This window comes from Capricornis sumatraensis, chromosome 13 (genome assembly GCF_032405125.1).
Source record: "Capricornis sumatraensis isolate serow.1 chromosome 13, serow.2, whole genome shotgun sequence".
NCBI classification, from domain to species: domain Eukaryota; kingdom Metazoa; phylum Chordata; class Mammalia; order Artiodactyla; family Bovidae; genus Capricornis; species Capricornis sumatraensis.
Window position 1 is genome coordinate 30536081 of NC_091081.1, and position 25255 is coordinate 30561335.

General features: G+C 38.4%; 1 protein-coding gene across 2 annotated transcripts in view; it reads left to right on the top strand.

Annotated features, from left to right (window-relative positions):
• The window catches only part of PDSS2 (decaprenyl diphosphate synthase subunit 2), a 261145-nt gene that overhangs the window by 174833 nt on the left and 61057 nt on the right, over positions 1–25255 (top strand). For both annotated transcript variants that reach the window (XM_068985223.1, XM_068985225.1), the window contains one exon: positions 5157–5231. In XM_068985223.1, coding sequence (XP_068841324.1) covers positions 5157–5231 — 75 coding nt within the window. The remainder of the gene's footprint in view (positions 1–5156; positions 5232–25255) is intronic.

Below are 25255 nucleotides of genomic sequence, written 5' to 3' on the forward strand. Positions count from 1 at the left end.
AGTTGAGCCACATCAGTTTAATAATTAACATTTTTCCAAAGATTTGGTTTTACTTTATATTTTACTTTATATTTAGGATAGGCACTCCTTTGCTCAAACCAAGTGCTCTGGTTTACTAGTAAAACATCTACGACTCTGTTGAGTCTGTTCCATCTGTCAAATGCTAACTGACAGTACTCCTGAATCACATTTATTTAGAAGGGCACAAGTTGTCTGCACAGAATGCTTATCACCAGTTCCTGATCTTATTTTTGCTAATCCAGGGACTTTCAATTGCTGTATTCCATAAATCAGTTTATGGACACAGCTTAGCTTGAAGCCTTTCTGAGACTAAAACGGGGTGTGCTTCCTCCTGTCCCTCTACCTTAGAAGTAGGTTTTCTGTTGTATCTGATATAAAAGCAAGATATATAAAAGGGGGAGAATATGCAATACATTATATAGTAAGTGATTATAAATTTAAGCAAATTGGAAAAATTGAAAAAATTATAATTAAAAACATCTAGAATCTTACCACTTACAGATTATATTATTATTATTATTTTGTTGTATCAGACTTTTCTCAGCATACATAAACATTGATTGAGCTGATTTTTTAAAAAAGAATACCTGTCATGTTATTCTGTTTTGTAACCAGCTTTTCTTTTTCTTTTCCTTAGGAATATGTTACCAACATCTTTGTATAGCAGTGAGTGAGGATGCCACCTCCTACTTCTCTCAATTTCTAATTTTTAAGATGACAATTTTATTATAGCTTAGGGCATAATAATCACAACACTTTAGTTTTTCAGTTGAAAAAATTGTTGAATTGTGGTTACCCTTACCAAAAGATAAAGGATGAAGCAATTACATATTCCCCTGCAACTGGTAAAATTTGTCCCATGAATTAACCATTTAACAAAGCCATTCCAGAGATCACTTATATCGGATCTGTAATTGTGCTAAGGTTCAGCTGCATCTAAAAAAATAAAATAAAAAATTTTAAAATAAAAAATACCTAATCTTTAATCTTCGGTGAAAGAATAGTGATTAAAATGGGAAAAGATCAACATTTTGCTCGAGAACAGCAATTTGATGTCCACTTTATTTCCTATGCAGCCTTCTCCCTGGTAGCCAAAAACAAGGTGGCAGGAAAAGCCAGCTCGTAACACTGACACTGGGAATGGTTACGACTTCCGGCTCACTGAGATCTAAGGTGTTACTTTGAAGATTAGGAGATAGTGTATGACATTGCTGTAGCGTCAGACTTAAACACATGACACAAACCATTTTTGTGCAAAAAGCATTTTTGCATCTGCCTGTACGGGTAAGCTATTCTGCTAGTCTTACAACCTCTAGAAATGTAGAGATGAAGAAACATGTTTCCTATTTGATTACTCTGTAGGCAGTGATAAACTCTCTAAAGTTTATTATAAAATAAACTTTATATTATTGATAATGATAGTCATATAATCTGAAATAATGATTCAAAAAACTGTAAGTCAATGTTACAGAGACCTCTGATTTTGGTTAAAATAGTCTTTTCATGTGTTCAGTTGTTGAATTAAAATCCACTTTCTTCCCAAATATCTGGACACACTTTAATCTTAGTTTCCATGCTGTGCCTTTCATCTGTCTAACTTATATTTTACACTCCCTGAGACTATGTTCCAGATTCCCTTCTAAGCGCTCTACATACTTACTCATTAGAGAAGGAAGGAAGGAATATGGTCAATTATGCCATTATTGTTTGTTGCAACTTTGCACTTAAACCTGTTATTGTTCTGAATTCAATATATAAGAGTTATTTCCAAGTATTAGGGCCCTTCAAGACCCAGAATTTAGCAGTGTGACCTTTAATTGACCCAACTAGGACTTCTTTGCCAGTTTGTGGAGTGGGCTGCCAGTCATTATAGTTTAAAAAATGGAAATGACTTAAAGTGGTTTAAAAAATAGAAATAGTTTCATTATAATTTCAGATATTAGAACCAAGAGGGATTGGGTACAAAAAGTTTCACAAAGAAAGTGATCATTAAAGTTTAGTTGGAGGGAAAGGTCCATGTGAAGACAACAGATTAAAAATAATATCATGAGCAAAAGATGTCTCATCAGTTTACAAAAAAGCAGTTTTCAAATTAATTTCTTCATTATAAATACTAAGATTTGCATTTCTAAACTCAGGATTTTAGAACTGGAAGAAACTTCAAGGAATTATGCTTTGCAACCGCCCCCCTCCCATTTAATAGTTGAGGAAAACCAAGATTCAGAGAAATAATTGATTTGCCCCAAATCTCACAATGAAATTGGTAGTTAACACCTTGCAGTAAAATTTAGATCTTCTCCCTTATAGTGTTTTGCTTTATTTCATTACAGCTCTCTAATCTGTTGGACTTCTGAGGGTAGCTAACTTCGGGGCTCTTTTTAGCCTATCTTTTTCTAATAGAAAGTATTTGCTTGCCTCCCCATCGCCCCCTGCCCAAGGTCTTGGAACAGTAGTCCTTGAATCCGTCTCAGGGTCACTTCTATCTAAAGCACCAAAATGTGGCAGTTAGGCTGTAGGTTCTTCTCTGGCCATCATTATCCTTGCTACTGTAAATTTTAGATAGGTTGCCTAAACAAATCATTCCTCAAGAATCTGAGGCAAGAGTTGGGGGTGGAGAGGAGAGCTCATTAAGCAAGTGCCTTTTAAAAAAATTATCTACTTACTGATGACTGTGCTGTGTCTTTGCTGCTACATGGTCAGTGGCTTCTCCTGTTGCAGAGCATGGGCTTCAGTAGTTGCAGCTCCTAGGTTAGAGCACAGGCTCAACAGTTGTGGCACATGGGCTTAGTTGCTGCATGGCATTTGGGATCTTCCCAGGTCAGGGATTGAACCCATGTCTCCTGTATTGGCAGGTGGATTCTTTACCACTGAGCCACCAGAGAAGCCCAGCAGGTGCCTTCTTAAATTTAAGTACAGTAAATATCTAAACAGGTGAATGCCTATAGTAGTAAGCCATGTAATGAACAAAAAAGATCAGATCATTAAATGTTCTTATTAACATATATACGGGCTGATAGCCCTATCATCTTCCTAGAAATATTTGTGATTCTAAAGGAGAGTAGTACACATCACTTTGGGGTATAATTTTAAAAGTAAACATTTCAAGCAGTGGAAAGATACTTATGTGTGTGCTGGATAAGTCACTTTTGTCTGGGACACAAGCAGCTCCCTTAGGCTCTTCTGCTTTTTATACTTTCCTACCTCCCTGGACTTGTTAACCCAAGCGAGTCCAAAGTTTTTTCTTTGATGGCTGTTGTTGGCAATGGAGGTATTATATTCTGCTTAAGCAAGGATGGTCATTTGAAAGTATAGGTCACTTATAAATTACAAATTTGTAAATACAGGTATATTTGCTAATTGCATTAACAGAAAAAGAATCAGAAAATAAAATGTTTTGTTGCTTCTTCCTGGTCTGGAGTTTCAGAAAGTAAGGGAACACAACTCTGGTTATCCAAAACCAGGTCCACTGTTAAAATTAGTGTTGGAGTTTCCTTTTGTAAATCCCTCTTCACTTTACCAGTGCTGATCTCAGACCTCAAACTGTTTCAAAACCATAACATTTCTTAGTGACTGATTGATCTGTATTATGTGTCTAGCCATCAGAGGGACCTTGGGATGTTGCTTGTGTAAACTGTAATCCAATCTGATGCTGTGCATTTAGTTACAGTCTTTCATAGACCTATTGGCGATACTCTATCCTCCTGGATTTGAGAGCAGAGCTTATCTGATACCTTCAGGGGGAAAAAAATCCATTCATTTTTCTCTTTTCCCCACTTAAATAACTCAACACATCTGGTAACACTGTAGGATCATTGTCCTTGTAGTTCCTCTGCAGCTTATATTGCTACAATATTTCTAAAGTATTTGGTTACCTAAAGGGCAATGCGATTAAAAAAAAAAAAAAGACTTTGTATAGGTCTTACAAATTAACCCATCTGCAGAGCTAGAAAAAAATATCCCTTTAATCAGCAAAATTTCCATATCAGTTGCCTTGTGTGTGTTATGCAGGATGAATGTAAATATAAATTTGGAGATAAATGCTTATGTGTTAAAGTTTTAAAGCATACCTTTCTACAAATTAATGTCATTTACCTCTAAGAAAATGTTTATTAAATCCAAGGTACCTGAGGTTGAAGTATCTTGTTGTTTGAGTCTGTATCCTTTGGCTTAATAATGTCTTCAATTACAAGAATGATAAAAGCTGAAACAAAATCCTTTAATTCAATCAGACCTAAGCTAAACTTTAGGCAGCCAAGAGTGGGAATTTGATATAAGACTTCATAACATAGAGAGCTAAATATACAAGATACTAAGACTTGGTAAGAAACAGATAGGGTTGCCTTGAGAATTGTTGTTTGAAATGGCTGCACTGAACATTATAATAAATACCATTATTTTGTCCTCCTGAGTTATGATGGTTTATGCAAACAACTCTAAATTGTACAGTAGTTCCAAGGAGAACATGTACTGTTTTCTACTTGTTTTACATTCTGGAACAAGTTCAAAGCTTTTGATTTTGTTTGATTTTTTAAAATAATCTAAGCTTTGAAAATAATACAGGTTAGATGAATACAATTTTACTATTACAGTTCTATTAAAATTTTCAGTGTTGTAGTACATTTGACCCAAGGGCCCTATACCAAGTATATCCACAGCACATTTATAGTACAACAGAATGAACACATTAGAAAGGTTCACTGTTCTTTTGCTTTTGCTCTTCTTTCTATGTTAAGTATGAAAATTGGCATTGTGATTGCTTCCAGAATGGGCATATTAAAAAAGTGTCCACCTGACAGAAACAAACATTCAGAAAATAAGTTGCGTTAAGATTTTATTCATTATCTGAAATTTAAACGTATGTTCAATATGGCTATTACTGGATTTTCACATATAGTCGTTAAATGCTATGCTTGTAAGTTTTTTTTGTTTGAATTATGACTGGAAAATTGGATCACAGTCTAATATCCAGGTGGACAATGCCATTTGCCAGGATTTTTGTGCATAACCCCTCCTTTTTTTTTTCCTATCAAACACAATACTCCCTTGCAAGTGAGCCTCCTGAGGCAGTCTGAGGTAAAAATGTGGATACATTTTTTAAATTCTTCTGATTTTTTTCTTTTTTTCTTGTTTTTTAGGTTGTGGAACTTTTGGCAAGTGCTCTTATGGATTTGGTACAAGGAGTATACTATGAAAATTCTACTTTAGCAAAGGTAAGGATTTGGGTACTCATTATAAAATGTTAGATTAAAAACCCTCATGGCAGAACTAGAATTGAGCGAAAATGTCATTCTTGTTTTGTGTTTAGATTAGTGTTTTGGCTACAAATTCATGGCCATACGCTTAGTACATAGCAGATTTAGCCAATTAAAACAACCTCTTATCCTCTGGCTGGATTCACAGTCTGCTCCGTCTGCAGCAGCCCGGTAGACACCAGGATGCTTCTGGCTGGCAGGTAGCACTGTCAATAAGGCAGACAGGCTGGAGAAGCAGCTCATGGCTCATGGTGAGGTGACTGGACCCAGCCTTTCCTCAGAAGAAGAGGCTTTCCGTGTCCCAAAAGTGTGGATGTGATCCCAAGAAGGTGACTGTTGGGGGCATAAGGGAGGAATGTCTTTTATATCCAAGAGCTAGAATTTACTGTGCTATTAGATTCTCTATGATAAGATATAGAGTGATTGCACAGTTGGATTATTTTGATTAATTTTATAGATCTAGAATTAAGGTTTTTTGACTCATTTAGCAGGACATCTCAAAAAGGGGTATGTTTTATTTCCTTAAAATGCACTTATTTCATTTCAGCAGGATATTTAATGTGAAGCAATTGCTTCATTGACCACCACTGTCATTTAACATGTTATATGCTATTATAAGGGACTCCTTTATTAGTGTTTCATTATTCTAACTTCTTTAGCTTTCTGCATTAGCAAGATTCCACTCACTGCAAATTAGAAAAAATATGCATGTATGCACATCTTAAGCTTTTTGACATTTCCATTTGAAAAAAAAGAAAGATAAATTTTACTGGAAATGAAACATAGGGCATGAGCAACCTGGATAGAAATTTTAAATTTAAAAGTATAACCCAGGGATTCTGGATGGCTCTGAGAGTGGTTAGTGAAATATGAAGAATTGTACCTTGAACATCTGCTAACATTTGGTTCAGGGAACACAGTTCCTGGCAGGCATATCTTAACTTCACCTACGTAGCATAGTGCTATGTGGTGACTGGCAGGATATATGACCACAGTAGACCCCATTTGCTGTGTTTTTCAAAAACATACCATAGTTCTCTGCCACGGCTGAGGGTAAATAGCAGTTTGTAAAATGGAGGACCTGGTCTAGTTCCACTCATAAAAAGACACCTCATATAAAGTATGATGAAGATGACAGTAGGTAAGCACATAATGGGCATCCCTGGTGGCTCAGTGGTAAAGAATCCACCTGCCAATGCAGGAGACCTGGGTTTGAGCCCTGGGTTGGGAAGATCCCCTGGAGAAGGAAATAGCAACCCACTCTAGCAATCTTGCTTGGGAAATCCCATGGACAGAGAATCCTGGCAAGCTTCAGTCCACTGGGTTGAACAGTGTCCGACACAACTTAACTAAATAACAACAAGCACATAACCCTATGGTAAGTAATTCATGAGTGTCTTCCTTGACGTCTTCACAGTAATCCTGCTAGCAGAGACTACTGCTCTGCCCATTTTACATCTGTGAAAACTGAGGCTTAGAAAAGATTAATGTGCCCATAGTCATACAACTTGCTAGTTGAGATTTGAACTTAAGAGCTCAGCTCTTAACCTCTCATCCTGTACCTTAATGAAACCTGATCTGCGAGCATGCCTCTGCCATACCTGAGATCCCACCGTATATGATGATTGCAATGGACTCTTCTGGCAGTTTTAGAAAAGGAAGTGGCAACCCACTCCAGTATTCTTGCCTGGAAAATTCCATAGACAGAGGATCCTGGCGGGCTGCAGTCCATGGGGTCACAAAGAGTCAGACGTGACTGAGTGCGCATGCATGCTTCTGGCAGTTGAAGCATTGTTTTTCCCCTGGGATATTTCTTAGGTGTTTATTGGGATTCCCTGGTGGCTCAGACGGTAAAGCGTCTGCCTGCAATGTGGGAGACCCAGGTTCGATCCGTGAGTTGGGAAGATCCCCTGGAGAAGGAAATGGCAACCCACTCCAGTCCTCTTGCCTAGAAAATTCCATGGATGGAGGTGTTATTAGGTTGGTGCAAAACTAATTGTAGTTTTTGCATTGTCAAAATTTGTTGTTATTGAGTACGTTCTTAAATAAATGTGATTATGTTATATATCGGTCTTCCCTGGTAGCTCAGCTGGTAAAGAATCCACTTGCAATATAGGAGACCTGGGTTCGATTCCTGGGTTGAGAAAAACCCCTGGAGTAGGGAACAGCTACCCACTCCAGTATTCTGACCTGGAGAATTCCATGGGCTGTATAGTCCATGGGGTCACAAAGAGTCAGACACGACTGAGCAGCTTCCATTCACTCACTCATGTTATACATCATTTTAATGCGCATTTCTTGCTTTATATGTTTTTGCTAATGACTTCTTACTTGCTACTTATTTTATATTTATTTTAGACTGTGGAAATGATGTTAGACAAAAAGCAAATTCTAGCAGTTTTCTTGTTTGAATTCCAAATGGCTTGGTTGTAAAGCAGCAGAGATAATTTGCAGCATCAACACCACATTTGGTCCAGGAACTGCTAATGAACATACAGTGCGCTAGAGGTTCAAGAAGTTTTGCAAAGGAGAGAAGAGCTTTGAAGATGAGGAGTGCAGTGGCCAGCCTTTGGAAGGTGACAACAACCAACTGAGAGTGGTCACTGAAGCTGATTCTCTTACAACTACACGAGAAGTTGCCAAAGAACTCTACGTAAGCTATTCTATGATCATTCGGTATTTGAAGCAAATTGGAAAACTGAAAAAGCTCCATAAGTGGGTAGCTCATGAACTGACTGCAAATCAAAAAAATTGCTCTTTTGAAGTGTCATCTTTTCTTATTTTACACAATAACAACGAACCATTTCTTGATCGGATTGTGACGTGCAGAGAAAAGTGGATTTTATATGACAACCAGTGACGACCAGCTCAGTGGTTGGACCGAGAAGAAGCTCCAAAGCACCTCCCAAAGTCAAACTTGCACCAAAAAAGTTCATGGTCAGTATTTGATGGTCTGCTGCCTGTCTGATCCATTTGTCCACTACAGCTTTCTGAATCTTGGAGACACCATTACATCTGAGAAGTATGCTCAGCAAATCGATGAGATGCACGAAAAACTGCAGTGCCTGCAGCTGGCATTGGTCAACAGAATGGGCCCAGTTCTCCACGACAGCGCCTGACCACATATCACACATCCAACACTTCAAAAGTTGAACAAATTGGACCACAAAGTTTTGCCTCCTCTGCCACATTCACCTGCCCTCTTGTCAACCAACTACCACTTCTTCATGTATCTCGACACCTTTTTGCAGGGAAAACGCTTCCACAACCAGAAAACAGAAATTGCTTTCCAAGAGTTCATTGAATCCCAAAGCACAGATTTTTATGCTACAGGAACAAACTTATTTCTAGTTGGCAAAATTGTGTTGATTGTAATGGTTCCTATTTTGATTAATAAAGCTGTGTTTGAACCTAGTTTTAATGACTCAAAATTCATAGTCCAAAACTGCAATTACACTTGCACCAACCTAATAGTTCCATATAAGATGTTAATGTTTTATAGTTAAATATCTGTTAAGTTTTAAGTGAAAATATTATTGTTGATTTTAAGGTTCTTGAGTTATTTACTCTTACCATTTGTCCACTATAGTTGCCACAGTTTATTAATAACTTTGTGAACATTTGTTAAATACTTTCTATATTTCAGGCAGTCCTACTAGCAACAACAAGAATAAATGCTTAGCGCTTTACAGTTTGCTTATACTTTCTACATAATCACCTATGAAAATGGTATCATTTGTTGGTATACCCATTTTATAGAGGAAAAAGCCTAAAATTCAGAGATGACAAATGCCAGGAAAGCATAGTGTCTGGAAATGGTTAACGCATGTTTGACAGTGACATGATCCACACCCAGGGTTTTTTGACTCCAAGTCCCATATAATCTCTTTCTTCCTGAGAAAGAGAAGAGAAGTAGCAACAAAGTCTTCAATGAACCACCTGTTAGTAGGCACCAGTTGCTGACTTTGATTATCTAGTAAATTTTACTCAGAAGATTCTAGCAATGCTTTGTCATCTGCCCTCTTTCCCTGCTACCTTCCCAAACACTTCAGAATTTTTTTAAGCAGTTGCATTTCTGAATATAGCCAAACCATTTAAAGAGCTGTTCTTTTTTTATAACAGAAACAAAAATGCATAGTTGAACTGAAGCAGTAGAAGTGCTTCTTGATGCCTCCATTTGCTCTCTAGGACCAATTTAGGTTAACCACATTTCCCTTCCTAACCAGAAAAATTCTGAGTTTTTTACCCCCCTTCTGAGTGTGCTTTCCATTGCAGTGGCTCTTCAGAATTTGGTTTTTCTAACTTGGCCCAGGAGTCACTTCAGAGGCAGAGAGCACTGCCCCACATGGAGTGCCTTCAAGGTTTTCATGTTCTGACATGATTGGGAAGCAGCCACAAGTGGAGGTCGTGTGGAAAGTGAGTTGCACAACCTCCTCGCCTGGGGCCAATTCGTACACAAAAGAATTGCTTTGTGATTTAAAATGAGCTGCAAACCATTTCATCTCTCCAGGGATAAGAGGATACAATAGTAGTCTGTTTTCTCCCTCCTTAGTGCTCCTTTCTTAGTGCAGTGATGAAGAAGCTGGGTAGTATAAAAATAGCTTTCTGTGGAGTAGTATCTCTGACTAGAGTAAATGCATTAAAACAAATGGAGGCGAGTTGTAACTAAATATGTTAAAAATCACCTTCTCTGGAAGTTTGTAGAGTAATTACCTAATCCTCCTTAAAACTATGAAAATTTATGTGACTTATGTTAGTAATGCTTAACAGATTGTATGTAAATTGGGATTCAGTGTTATTTAGAAAATTCATCCTTGTTCTATCCTTTGCAAATAACATTTTTATTTTTGTATTTTTGCTAGTTTGTGAGCCATTTCTTCTTGCAATAAAAATTAGTCATTGTGCTTTTTTTAGTGTTTATATCTTCCTTCCCTTTACCTGTTTTTTCTTTTCTTGTTAACTAATTAAACAAAGAAGCACATCAGATTTAAAAATACACTTTAAATGGTCATTTGCCATGCTAAAAGATCCCTAGTTAACATTCTATTCATATTATTCATTGTGCATACTAAATATTTTATAGTTTAGCTAAAGTTGCTTTGAATCCATAGGCCATTATATCTAAAACCTTTTTAACACAATTATGTTATTATTATAACTTAGTTCCTAATTAGAAAAGTAAATGCATGTTCATTAACTAAAAATTGACAGCACAGAAAAAGGTTGAAGAAAATAAAAATTATTTTATATAAGCCATCCCCCAGAAATGAATTATGATTACATTCTAGTGTATTTCCTTCTAGCTTTCATTCTGTATTCCTCCCATTTTTTAAAAAATTTCTCCCATTTTTGAGTCATTATTGTATATACAATTTTTTCATTCTGATTTACTCCCCAGGATAGTCATTTTTGTTACTAAAAGTTTTCAAAATATCTAATGGCTGTTTAATATTTCCTCATTACTTCATTACTTTCATTCATATACTGTACTGTAATTTACTGATCCATTCCACAGTTTTTGGACAAACTTGCTTTGTTTTCTTTCCTCTTTTTTTTTTTTTTTTTTTACTAATGTAAAGGATATTATGATGAACATTTTAGTGTATATAACTTTGCTGTATTTCATACTGTTTGCTAAAAAAGTTCTGAAAGTCACGTTCTTGAATTAAAAAGTAAGAATATTTTAAATATATCCCTATGCAGAAAAGGACTTCTGTCCTTTAAAAAAAACTTGCTTGTAAAGTTAGCCCTTGGCTAGCATCTGGAAACTTGGATTTTAGAAATGTTTCCCCCATTCTCTAACTGATAAGGGCAGTTCACTGTACCTAAACAGTCTCTGCCAACAGAATGGCTTATATTGATCACCTCCTTTCCTTCTGGGAGTCTAGAATTTTGGTACATGCTAGGCAGAGGATACCTACATCGCCAGCTCCAACCAAAACCCTGAGGACTGAGTCACCAGTGAATATACCTGCTAGACAGCATTTCACGTGTGTTTTCATATGTGTTAATTCGTGGAGTCTTTTGTGACCCCACCGGAAGAATTCTTAACACCTTACACCTGGTTTCCTCCAGTCTTCATCTCATGCACCTTTTTCCTTTGCTGGTTTTACTTTGTATCCTTTTGGTGTAATAAACCATACCTGTGAGTTCAACTATATGCTGAGTTCTGTGTATCCTCCTAAAAAATCATCAAACCTGGGAGTGATCTTAGGAACCCCAACACTGTCTTTCTCTGATTTTTTGTTTATTTCCCATCCACTCCTGCTCCCTCCTTAGGAATCTAATCAAGGTCCTCTGCAAGGCATGTGTCTTTAATTTCTTTTGCTGTTAAAATGGGGAACAGCAGACTTCTTCCCTGTTTTCAGAGATTCTGCTCATGTTAGCTCAATTGCAGTCTCAGGAGTTTGTTGTTTGTTTAGTCACTAAATCATGTCCAACTCTTTTGGGACCCCATGGACTGTAGCTTGCCAGGCTCCTCTGTCCATGGGATTTCCTAGACGAGAATACTGGAGTGGTTCACCAGTTCCTTCTCCAGAGGATCTTCCCAACCCAGGGATGAAATTTGTGTCTCCTGAGTTGCAGGCGGATTCTTCACCATTGAGCCACTAGGGAAGCTGAGAGAGGGTTTTAAAGAGAATCAAGTTCTCAACTGATTTTAACACTATCGCTGAAATAGTAAAGATCCATTCTGGTTTTTTTTTTTTTTCTAAACACATTGTATTTTCAGTAGATTATTGTTTTATGAGGAATATCATTATTTTGTGGGGCAAGATAACTTCTATCCACTTACTTGTTTTATCTTTACGTTTATCTTATTTTGACTCTTGTGCAACTTTCAAGTAAAACATGGAAATAAGCTATTTCAGTCCACTGGGAAGTTGTACATTATCTCTTATTTGCAAAAGCCTTATGCTACCATCTAATATATAATAAAGAGATAAACAAGCTAAGTTTTTGCCATTGAAAACCATAACAGGAGGAAAATGTGAATAAAAATTGTATCTGTTTGGGAAAAATCAGAAAAAATATTAAGATCATGATACTTTAGACAAGCATTTAAGTATCTTTCATATTTGCCCTCTTAGTTAATATCTACAATGCTTTTCATACCTTTATGTTGATCCCAATTTCCATGTGGTATCTTTTTTTTTCTTCCTTAAAAGATGTATTTTAACACTACTTATAGTGCAGGCCTGCTGGTGATTAATTCTTTCTTTTGTGTGTCTGAAAAAGTCTTCTTCAACACTGCTCTTGAAAGATATGTTCACTGGATACAGAATTCAAGATTGATATTTTTTTTTTCTTTCAACAGTACCTTTTAAAGGTATTGCTTCATTATCTTTTCACTTAATTGTTGCCAAAGCTGCTGTTATCTTTGTTCTTCTGTACATAACATGTGTAAATTTCTCTGGCTGTTTTTCCGATTTCCTTTTTACCACTGTTTTTGAGCAATTGGATTATGATGCTTTGTGTCATTTTTCTTTTTCTTTTCATGTTTCTTGTGTCTGTGGTCCTTTGAGCTTCTTGGTTCTGGTGACTTTATTTTTTTTTAATCAAATTTTGAAAAATTTTGGTCATTTTATCTTAAAATATTTTTTGATCTTTCCTTCTTTCTCCTCTATCATAGGGACTCCAGCTACATGAGTAATAGAATGCTTAAAGTTATCACAGAGTCCACTATGCTGTGTTCTTTTTTTTTTGTTCCCCTGTAATTTTCTTTTTGTGTTTCATTTTAGATAATTTCTGTTGGTATGCATTCAAGTTCACTAGTTTATATCTTCCATGCTTCTGCTTAATATACTCAGTATTTGCTCTAGCTTCCAGGTCACATGGGAAATGTTTTACTATCCCTATCTACTAATTCTATCATCTGTGTCATTTCTAAGTTGATTTCAATTGACTTATTTTATTCCTCATTATGTGTTGCTTATTTTCCTGCCCATTTGTTTTTTCTTGCATGCTTGGTTATTTTTCACTGGCTGCCAGACACTGTGAATTTTATTGTTTGATGCTAGACATTTTTGTGTCTCTGAATATTCCTGAACTTTCTTCTGGAATGCAGTTAAGCTACTGGAAACAGGTCGATACTTTCAGGTCCTACCTTTAAACTCTCAGAGGATCAGAGTAACATTTAGTCTAACATTTTTCCCACTGCTAAGGCAAACCCTTCAGAGTACCCTACTGATACCCTGTGAATTGTTTTCCCACTCCAGCTGATGGGAGCAGGAGCTATTCCCAGCCCTGTAAATAGTTCACTACATACCTTCTGAATGATTTCCCCCCACACACACTTTGTAGTTTCTTTGTACCCACTGGCAATACTTGGTTTGTTATTCAGTTGCTCAGTGATGTCTGACTCTTTGTGACCCCATGGAGTCAGCACACCAGGCTTCTCTGTCCTTTATCATCTTCTGGAACTTGCTCAAACTCATGTCCATTGAGTCAGTGATATGATCCAATCATCTCGTCCATTGTCACTCCCTTTTCCTTCTGCTTTCCATCTTTCCCAGCATCAGGGTCTTTTCCAATGAGTCAGCTCTTTACATCAGGTGGCCACAGTATGGGAGTTTCAGCTTCAGCATCAGTCCTTCCAATGAACACCCAGACTGATCTCCTTTAGGATGGACTGGTTGGATCTCCTTATAGTCCAAAGCACTCTCAGAGTTTGAAAGCATCAATTCTTTGGTGGTCAGCCTTCTTTATGGTCCAGCTCTCACATCCATACATGACTATTAGAAAAACCATAGTTTTGACTCTACAGACCTTTGTTGGCAAAGTAATGTCTCTGCTTTTTAATATGTTGTCTAGTTTTATCATAGCTTTTCTTCCAAGGAGCAAGGATCTTTTAATTTAATGGCTACAGTCACCATCCACAGTGATCTTGGAGCCCAAGAAAATAAAGTCTGTCACTGTTTCCACTGTTACCCCATCTGTTTGTCATGAAGTGATGAGACTGGATGCCATGATCTTAGTTTTTGAATGTTGAGTTCTAAGCCAGCTTTTTCACTCTCCTCTTCCACCTTCATCAAGAGTATCTTTAGTTCCTCTTTGCTTTCTGCCATAAGGGTGATATCATCTGCATATCTGAGGTTATTGATATTTCTCCCAGCAATCTTGATTCCAGCTTGTGCTTCATCCAGCCCAGCATCTCCCATGATGTACTTTGCATAGAAGGTAAATAAACAATATACAGCCTTAACATGCTCCTTTCCCAATTTAGAACCACTCTGATGTTCTGTCCCCAGTTGTATGTTGCTATGGACCTGTATACAGGTTTCTCAGGAGGCAGGTAAGGTGGTCTGGTATTCCCATCTCTTGAAGAATTTTTCCACAGTTTGTAGTGATCCTTACAGTCAAAGGCTTTAGCACAGTCAATGAAGCAGAAGTAGATATCATTCTGGATTCTCTTGCTTTTTCTATGATCCAAGAGATGTTGGCAGTTTGTCTCTGGTTCCTCTGCTGTTTCTAAATCCAACTTGAACCTGTGGAAGTTCTCAGTTCATGTACTATTGAAGCCTAGATTGGAGAATTTTGAGCATTACCTTGCTAACATGTGAAATGAGTGCAATTGTGTGGTGTAGTTTGAACATTTTTTGGCATTGTCTCTCTTTGGGTTTGAAATGAAAACTGACCTTTTTCAGTCCCATGGTCACTGCTGAGTTTTCCAAATTTGCTGGCGTATTGAGTGCAGCACTTTAACAGCATCATCTTTCAGGATGTGAAATAGCTCAACTGGAATTCCGTCACTCCACTAGCTTTGTTTGTAGTGATGCTTCCTCAGGCCCACTTGACTTTGCATTCTAGAATGTCTGACTCTAGATCAGTGATCACACCATCGTGGTTATATGGGTCATGAAGATCTTTTTTATATAGTTCTTCTGTGTATTCTTGGCACCTCTTAATATCTTCTGCTTCTTTTAGGTCCATACCATTTATGTCCTTTATTGTGCTCATCCTTACATGAAATATTCCCTTAGTGTCTCTAATTTTCTTGAGATCTCTAGTCTTTCCCATTTTACTGTTTACCTCTATTTCTTTGCATTGATCATTGAGGAAGGCTTTCTTATCTCTCCTTGCTGTTCTTTGGAACTCTGCATTCAGATGGGTATATCTTTTCTCCTTTGCTTTCCCTTCTCTTGTTTTCTCCGCTATTTGTAAGCCCTCCTCAGACAACCATTTTGCCTTTTTGCATTTCTTTTTCTTGGGGATGGCTTTGATCACCGCCTCCTGTATAATGTCACGAACCTCTGTTCATAGTTCTCCAGCACTCTATCAGAGCTAATTTCTTGAATCTATTTGTCTCTTTCATTGTATAATCATAAAGGATATGTTTAGGTCATACCTGAATGGTCTAGTGGTTTTCTCTACTTTCTTCAATTTAAGTCTGAATTTTGCAATAAGGAGTTCATGATCAGAGCCACAGTCAGCTCCCAGTCTTGTTTTTGCTGGCTGTATAGAGCTTCTCCATCTTGGCTGCAAAGAATATAATCAGTCTGATTTTGGTATTGACCATCTGGTGATGTCCACATGTAGTGTCTTCTCTTGTGTTGTTGTAAGAGTGTGTTTTCTATGACCAGTGCATTCTTTTGGCAAAACTCTGTTAGCCTTTGCCCTGCTTCATTTTGTACTCCAAGGCCAAGCTTGCCTGTTACTTCAGCTATCTCTTGACTTCCTACTTTTGCATTCCAGTCCCCTATGATGAAAAGGGCACCTTTTTTTGCTGTTTGTTCTAGAAGGTCATGTAAGTCTTCACAGAACTGTTCAACTTCGGCTTCTTCAGCATTAGTGATTGGGGCACAGACTTGGATTACTGTGATATTGAATGGTTTGCCTTGGAAATGAACAGAGATCATTCTTTTGTTTTTAAGATTGCACCCAAGTATTGCAGTTTGGGCTCTTCTGTTGACTATGAGGCTACTCTGTTTGTTCTAAGGGATTCTTGCCCACAGTAGTAGATATAATGGTCTTCTGAATTAAATTTGCCCGTTTGAGTCCTTTTAGTTCACTGATTCCTAAAATGTTGATGTTCACTCTTACTATCTCCTATTTGACCACTTCCTGTTTACCTTGATTCATGGGCCTAATCTTCTAGGTTCCTATGCTATATTGTTCTTTACAGCATCAGACTTTACTTTCACCACCAGACACACATCCACACCTGAGCATTGTTTCTGCTTTGGCTCAGCCTCTTCATTCCTCCTGGAACTGTTTCTCTGCTCTTCTACAGTAGCATATTGGGCACCTACCAACCTGGGGAGTTCATCTTTCAGTGTCATATCTCTTTGTCTTTTCATACTGTTCAGGGGGTTCTCGACAAGTCAAGAATGTTGAAATTATTTGCCATTCCCTTCTCCAGTGGATGACATTTTGTCAGAACTCTCCACCAGGACCTGTCTGTCTTAGGTGGCCTTGCATGGCATAGCTCATATTGGGTTAGACAGGCTGTGATCCATGCAGTCATTTTGTTTCATTTTCTGTGACTGGTTTTCATTCTCTCTGCCCTCTGATGGATGAGGTTAAGAGGCTTGTGGAAGCTTCCTGATGGGTGGGACTTGCTGTGGGGTAAACTGTGTCTTGCTCTGGTGGGCGGGGCCATGCTCAGGAAATTATTGTTCCAATTTTCTGTTGATGGGTGGAGCTGTCTTCCCTCCCTGTAGTTTGGCCTAAGGTCAAACTGTGGTAGGGTTAATGGAGGTAATGGCGACCTCCTTCAAAAGGACTTAGGCCAGCACACTGAGGCTCCCAGGACTGTTGTATTCAGTGTCCCTGACGGTCAACCTCTGCCTCTGCCAGAGACTCCTGGACACTCACGGACAAGTCTGGCTCAGTCTCTTGTAGGGTTACTGCTCCTTTGTCCTGGGTCCTGGTGTGCTCAAGGTTTTGTTTGTACCCTCCAAGAGTCTGCTTCCCCAGTCCTGTGGAAGTTCTGTAGTCAAATCCTACTGCCCTTCAAAGTCAAATTCCCTGGAGGTTCTCAGTCCCTTTGCTAGATCCCCAGGTTGGGAAATCTGTTGTGGGCCCTAGAACTTTTGCAAAAGTGTGGCAACTTCTTTGGTATAATTGTTCTCCACCTTGTGGGTTGTTTGCTCAGCAGCTCTTCAGTGGGGCTAATGGCGACCCCCTCCAAGAGGACTTATGCCACACGCTATGCCTCTCAGGCCAGAGCCCCTGTATCTGTGGCAGGCCAGTGCTGACCTGTGCCTCTGCAGGAGATACTCAAACACTCAAAGGCAGGTGTGACTTAGTCTCGTGGGGCTCACTGCTCCTGTCCCTGGGTCCTGTGCGCACAAGGGTTTTGTTTGTGTCCTCTGAGCATCTCTGGTGTGTATGAGGTTTGTTTCCAAACACAATTTCGCTCCTCCTACCATTTTGGGGGGCTTCACCTTTGCCCTTGGACACGGAATATCTTTTTTTGGTGGGATCCAATATTCTCCTGTTGATGCTTGTTCAGCAGCTAGTTGTGATTTTGGTATTCTTGCAGGAGAAGATAAGTGCACATCCTTTGATGCCACCATCTTGGTTAAATACTTGGCTAAAGAACTGTATTAGGCCATTTTGAGGAAGTGCTTATTAGTAAACTTCAACTGCTACTATGTCTACAACAGCACACTGAGTGCTACTAGAATACTCAAAACAGAGCTACCACAAAAAACACACAGATGCTCTTGGGGATCTGATGATACATATGTGTGTGTGTTAGTCACTCAGTTGTGTCCAGCTCTTTGTAACCCCATCGACTATAGCCTGCCAGACTCCTCTGTCTGTGGAATTCTCCAGGCAAGAATACTGGAGTGGGTAGCCATCCCATTCTCCAGGAGATCTTCCCATCCCAGGGATTGAACCCAGGTCTCCTTCATTGCATGCAGATTCTTACCATCTGAGCCACCAGGGAAGGCCTTACTTGAATTGCAGCTATATCTACAACAGCACACTAAGTGCTACCAGAACACTTAAAGCTACAACAAAAACAGACATATGCCCTTGGGGATCTGATGATACCTATAGATCAGAGAAGAAACATGTGCATGGAACCACTGGAGAGCAATTTACCCATAAGACCACATCAAATTATGATACAGGCTAAACGTATAGGTGAATGTACAACATCAGGAATGAAGAGTATTTCAGGGGAAGCTTCTTGGAGGAGTTAATTTTCTTTTAACCAGAGTCTTAGGAGGGTATAGTAGAAATGAATTAAGAGAAGTTGTTGAGGTTTGTTGGGATCAGAGCATTATCTGGGAGATTGAAAATAAACATTATTTGTTTATTCATTCATTTAACATCATCTTTGAGCATCTGCCAGATGGGCAGCCATTAGCAATATAAGTGCTCAGTGAATAAGACATCTTTGTTCTCATGGAGCATACATCTTTGTAGAAAGGCCAACTGTAAACAATCACATAAATAAATGAACAAGAGAAATAGCTGATACTGCACAGCATAGAACTAAAAAGAGAGACACAATAGTTAAGGATTGAGGGAGTTACTTTAAAGTGAATGTTCATGGAAGTCCTCTCTGAGGAAATAATTTTAAACTGAGATCTGAATGACAAAAAGCAGCTAGCTGAATGAAAAAAAAAAAAAACAGAGACAAGTGTTCCAAGAAGAGGAAGCAACTTAGGAAAAGGCCTGAGAGAGGAATGAGCTTAATGTATCAGAAAATAGAAAGCAGGCCCACTCAGCTGAAACATGGTGGATGACCAGAAGAGTGGTTGGAGGTGAGCTTAGAGGGGCCGACAGGTATTATGACAATACATGTGACTCGACTATGAAGGCACTTTGAACACAGATTCAGAAGAACTGAGAAGAGAAAGTTATCATTTTGTTTTAGGTTACCTAGTTATTCTCAAGGTCTGCTCATTCAGCAAATGCATAATGAGTACCCATTATTCACTAGCAGCTGTGCTGGACAAATCAGATGCTTGTGTTTTGAAAGCTGAGATGGAGACAAAGCTATTGTCAGAGCTGGAGCAAAGGGCATTTGCTAGGGACGGCTGATAGTTTTAAGAGGAATCAATGAATCAATGGATGGATCCTGAACATGTGTATTGGGGAGTTTGTATTTAAAATAGTAAATAGAAGGAAAGTATCATAGGATCTTACACAAGAGAAGACCTTTGATAAAGATAATTGTAGGAGACGTCCCTAGTGGTGCAGTGGCTCTGACTCTGCACTCCCAATGCAGTGGGCTCTGGTTGGATCTGGTCAGGGAACTAGATCCTCCATACCACAACTAAAAGTTCACATACCTCAAATTAAAAAAAAGATCTGCATGCTGAATAAAATTTGAAGATCCTGAGTGCCATAATTAAGACCTGGCATAGTCACATAAATAAATTATTAAAAGAATAAACATTAATAAAATAAGCTACAGTTTTTTATAAAAAGATTATTTAGAAGCTGTGAATAAGGTAAATTGGAAGCCAAAGCAATCAGAAGCAGAGATACCATCTGGAAGAGTGTTGAAATAACACAGGTATGAAGCAAAAGACAAGATTGTTGGCAGTAGAAACAAGCATAGGGCAAGGGCCCAGGAATTCCGCAGGTATCCTATCTCTCAGTTTATAAAGTGATTTGCAATTTATGTCTCCTGTTTTATTATTCCCTTGCTATGTATTTTGTGGAATTAAGTTAATGTTCACCATCTTTTAGCCTATTGTTTAAAGATCACAGTACTTATTTTACTGCTAAAAACTCTCTAAACAGCATTTTCCCATAAAATTTATTGCATTGCACAAAAATATGTTTTAATAAATAATAGACAATAATTAGAAATATAGGATATTTGTACAGGAGTCTCTTTGTCTACAAAATAGAGCATTTTTAGTCTTTCATGAGAAGCCCCATGCTGCCACCCAGCTGAGCCATTCCTGACCACAGACCTTCTGAAACATAATGTGTTCATTATTGTTTTAAGCCACTAAGTTTGAGATAATTTATTATGCAGCAATAGGTAACTAATACACGCATTCAGACTAGAGATCTCTTCAGGAAAATTAAGAGATACCAAGGGAACATTTCATGCAACAGTGGGCATAACAAAGGACAGAAACAGCAAGGACCTTAGAGAAGCAGAAGAGATGAAGAAGAGGTGGCAAGAATACACAGAAAAACCGTACAAAAAAGATTTTTATGACCTGGATAACCACAATGGTGTGGTCATTCAACTCGAACTAGACATCCTGGAGTGTGAAGTCAAGTGGACCTTAGGAAGCATTACTACAAACAAAGCTAGCAGAGCTGATGGAGTTCCAGCTGAGCTGTTTTAAATCCCCAAAGATGATGTTGTTAAAGTGCTACACTCAGTATGCCAGCAAATTTGGAAAACTCAGGAATGGCCACAGGATTGGAAAAGGTCAGTTTTCATTCCAATCTCAAAGAAGGGCAATGCCAAAGAATGTTACAACTACCATACTATTGTGCTTATATCACACACTAGCAAGGTTAATGCTCAAAATCCTTCAAGCTAGGCTTCCACAGTACGTGAACTGAGAATTTCCACATGTACAAGCTGGATTTAGAAAAGGCAGACGAACCAGGGATCAAACTGCCACCATCTGTTGGATCATAGAAAAAGCAAGAGAAATCCAGAAAAACATCTACTTCAGCTTCATTGACTGTGCTAAAGTCTTTGACTGTGTGGATCAAAACAAACTGGAACATGTTTATGGGAATACCAGACCACCTTACCTGCCCCCTGTGAAACCTGTATGCAGGTCAAGAAGCAACAGTTAGAACTGAGCATGGAACAATGGACTGGTTCAAATTGAGAAAGGAGTATATCAAGGCTGTATATTGTCACCCTGGTTATTTAACTTCTATGCAGAGTACATCATGGGAAATGCTGGGCTAGATGACTCACAAGCTGGAATCAAGATTGCCTGGAGAAATATCAACAACCTCAGATATGCAAATGATACCACCCTAATGGCAGAAACTGAAGAGGATCTAAAGAGCCTCTTGATGAAGGTGAAAGAGGAGAGTGAAAAAGCTGGCTTAAAACAGCATTCAAAAAACTAAGATCACGCGTCTGGTCCCATCATTTCATGGGAAGTAGATGAGAAAAATGGAAACAGTGACAGACTTTTGTTCTTGGTCTCCAAAATCACTGCAGATGGTGACTGCAGCCATGAAATTAAAAGGTGCTTACTCCTTGAAAGAAAACCTATGACCAACCTAGACAGCATATTAAAAAACAGAGACATTACTTTGCTGACAAAGGTCCATAAAGTCAAAGCTATGGTATTTTCCAGTATTAAATGTCCTGATGTGAGAATTGGACCATAAAGAAGGCTGAGCACCAAAGAATTTATACTTTCAAACTGTGGTGCTAGAGAAGAGTCGCTTGGACAGCAAGGAGATCAAACCAGTCAACCCTAAAGGAAATCAACCCTGAATATTCATTGGAAGGACTCATGCTGAAACTGAAGCTCTAATACTTAGGTCACCTGATGCAAAGAGCCCACAATTGGAAAACCTTGATGCTGGGAAAGATTGAAGGCAGGATGAGAAGGCAAAGACGCCAGAGGATGAGATGGTAGGATGACATCACTGACTCAACAAACATGAGTTTGAGCAAACTCCAGGAAATAATGAAGAACAGGGAAGCCTGCCTTGCTGCAGTTCACAGGGTCACAAAGAGTTGGACACAACTTAGTGAATGAACAACAACATATACATTTATGTCTTTGCCATGTAATTGTGATACATTTGGGTAGGGTGTTCTTACACTTAGCCCTTGACTTCTGATTTGCTTTGGCCAATAGGAGGCTCTCTTGGGCCTCTGCCATTGCCATGAGAAAAACATATCCTGGCCAGACTGCTGGTCCAAGAAGAATGAGAAACATTTGAAGCAGACCAGATTTGAAGCAGCCAGTCCAGAGACATGCAGTCAGAAGCAGAGCCACCAGTCTAAATTAACTGAATCTCAGCTGATCTACAGACACATGAGCAATAATAAATGATTACTGTTTGAGGCCACTGAGTCTGGGGTAGCTTTTCTAATAGTGAACTGGAGTCAGATAGAGTCAGAGGAGCCATGGGAACCTGAAGGTCTAGGCTAAGCCAGTGAGTAGGCTTCTAGCCTGAGGACTGAAGCTAGGACTCACTTAGTAACTGGAAAGCCAATATCCCCCTGGCTAGAAAGAGGAGAGGCTTAGTATTTGGAGTTTCAAGAAATTCATATCAAGGCTGTTCATGAAACACCTGTAGTGGGGGTTTTTTGTATTATTTTCCTGAAGTTTCCCTAGTATAGTCTCTTATTAAAAAAATTTGCACAATCACCACAGATAGTCATTGCAAAATCTGCACCTTCTTTTTGCCAGCACCAACTTTCTTCAGCCTGTTTTTATGTTTTCAGTTTTTTTGAGATCTTTTTCTTCTCATTAAGACCATGTCTTACAAGTCTGTGTTTGGCTTCATGAATTTTAAATCAGACTGAAGCCAGGTGTCTTGCCACTACCAAAAAGGGTTTTTTTTAATCCAAATTCAAAGATGACATCAAGTGTGGTACATTTGGGCAAGCTTTCCCCAAATTTCTATCTAAGGCACTGAGGATGAAGGTCATCAGTGATCATTTGTTTTCACTGAAGTAGTTATTGGTCATGTACTTCCTGGTTGGGACATTTACCATGTTGTTAATGATGATAATTAATCCTCAGGCAGTCAGAAAGGACTACAGTGCTTTGTATGGAGAGATTATTGTTCCATGTGCAAACAAGCACAGAATAATGATAGGAAATTCAGGGCCTTGCAGACTATTCCAATAAAAATGAGTAAAGGTGGCCCGGGGAGGTTGGTTAGAGAGAGGAAATCAGTGAGTTTGAGTTCAAGGACGCTAATTAACATCATCAAAGTGGAATGGAATTCATATTGAAGGTTTTCTTTTGTAGATTAGAAATAGGAAAATTTTATTTATCTTTCAGAAGTAAGAAATATCCCAAGTATATATACATGGAAAAACTACCTTTAAAAATATATATATTTTAAGAGGTTTAGAAGTGAAACTGAGTAGAATATAAAAGCATTAAGATACTCTGGGGTATATTTCATTGGTGCATTTACTCACAACCTGTCTTTCATATTGTACCCAAGGCATGTGTTAATGAGCTAATGAAACAGGCCATGTCATGTTTTATTGTTTCCTGGGCATCTGTTCAAGCTTATATCATTCACATATCCAAGACTTTGAAGATGCTGGTGGTGGTGATAATAAATACCTATAATTTTAATAATATCCTTTTTTCATAAAATAGACACAGTCTTAAATCATTTGTTGCAAATAAAAATTTAAGGCTATTGAATATAGTTTAAATGTTTTTTGTTAGGAAATGTATCAAGCATATGAAAGAGTGTATATGGCAGATACATACAGTTTAAAGAATGAAAATAAAACACCTAGATGCCCATACCACATTTAAGAAATAGTGCTGTCTATATTTTTTAATCCACAAAATGTTTTTATTTAAAGGAAAAAGTAGCACATGTATCATGAAGTAAGCATGTTAGAAATCAAATATAGGAGTATTAGGTTAGATAGGCAAAGGTGAGAAAGCAAAAGTTGATATAGAGAAGGCAGAAAAGCTGTTAGTGACTAAGAAAGCTAAGTGTATATAATGGCCTTTTTGATTAAGCAGGCTCTCGAGTTTAGAGTGGGTATGGTTGGTGAATGTTTTTATTGTTTAAATTGAATTTATGCACCATTTAGAGGTACTCCAGGTCACTCACTGACAACTATTGCAGCAAAACATCTTAAAAGGCAGTTTATTTGCCTGAGAGATGAAACATCACTATTAAGCTTGTAAATTGTTTAATAGAATACCATTTTGATCACAGGACAAGAACAGACCTTTTGAAAAATGAAGCTCAAGCCTTCAATTACCATCTGTCTATATGTCAGTAAGTCCAAAGTAATCTCCATCCCAGTTCACTCCTGAGCTCTGGAGCTGAATATTTTGTTGCTTATTCAATATTTCCATCTGCTGGTATCCCACTCGTCTCAGACTCAGTACTTACAAGACCAGATATATGATCTTTCTTCCCAAGCCCAGTCCATTATCCTCTGTCTTCACGAAGGGCACCACCATTCATCCAGATTTTCAAGTCAGAAACTTATGAGTCATCCTTAATACTTGTTTCCCTCACCACACTTATCCCCCTGACTACCTTGCTCCATCTCCTATATCATCAGCTTAGCCAGAAATAGAACTGGGAGAGAGCAGAGAAAGCAAGTTGGTTTCCTCAGCGCCCTCTTCAGCAGTAGACTATGGTAGTTAAGAACAAACAATAAAAGGCCTCAAATTCTTTATCTTTCCTCCCATCACTTCCCATCAAATGGTATGGGTCTCTGACTCTCCTTGAACCTCAGTAGGATTGTGAGCCCCTCAGTCGATCAGAGTACAGTAGAAGTGACACTACCTAAATTCTGTCTGTGCCAGGAAAGGGTCTCTTAGAATACTCACTCTCTTGAAACACTCCCTCTCCCCACTCCGCATTTCAGAACCTAAGCACCATGCGTGACAGACTGTGAATAAGTGCTCCAGTCATCCATCCAGGTGTGCCTGATTGATGTATGGGTGAATAAGCCATTTTATTAGAAGTAGATCCCGGGTAGTTCAGCTGTTCTAGCCCCAGTCCTCTGAGGCTAGATTCATCCCCAGCTTTTTTAGGTCTTCCCAACTGAGACCCCAGACGTCATGAAGCAGAGTCAGATCTTCTCTGTTCTCTTCCTGAATTCTGACCCACAGGATCTGCGATCATAGTGAAATGGTTGTTGGTTTTTTGCCACTAAATTTTGGGGTGGTTTGTTATGCAGAAATAGATAATTTAGACTATAGACCTTTTCAACCTGCGTATTGTTAAGACAATGCTGAAAAGATGTTGGGAGGAACAATCCTTTCAAAACTTCACTGATTGAATCCTAAGGTTTAGAGAGAAGTCGGTTGCTCTAGTCAGCTCTGGCTGCCATACCAAAATATCAC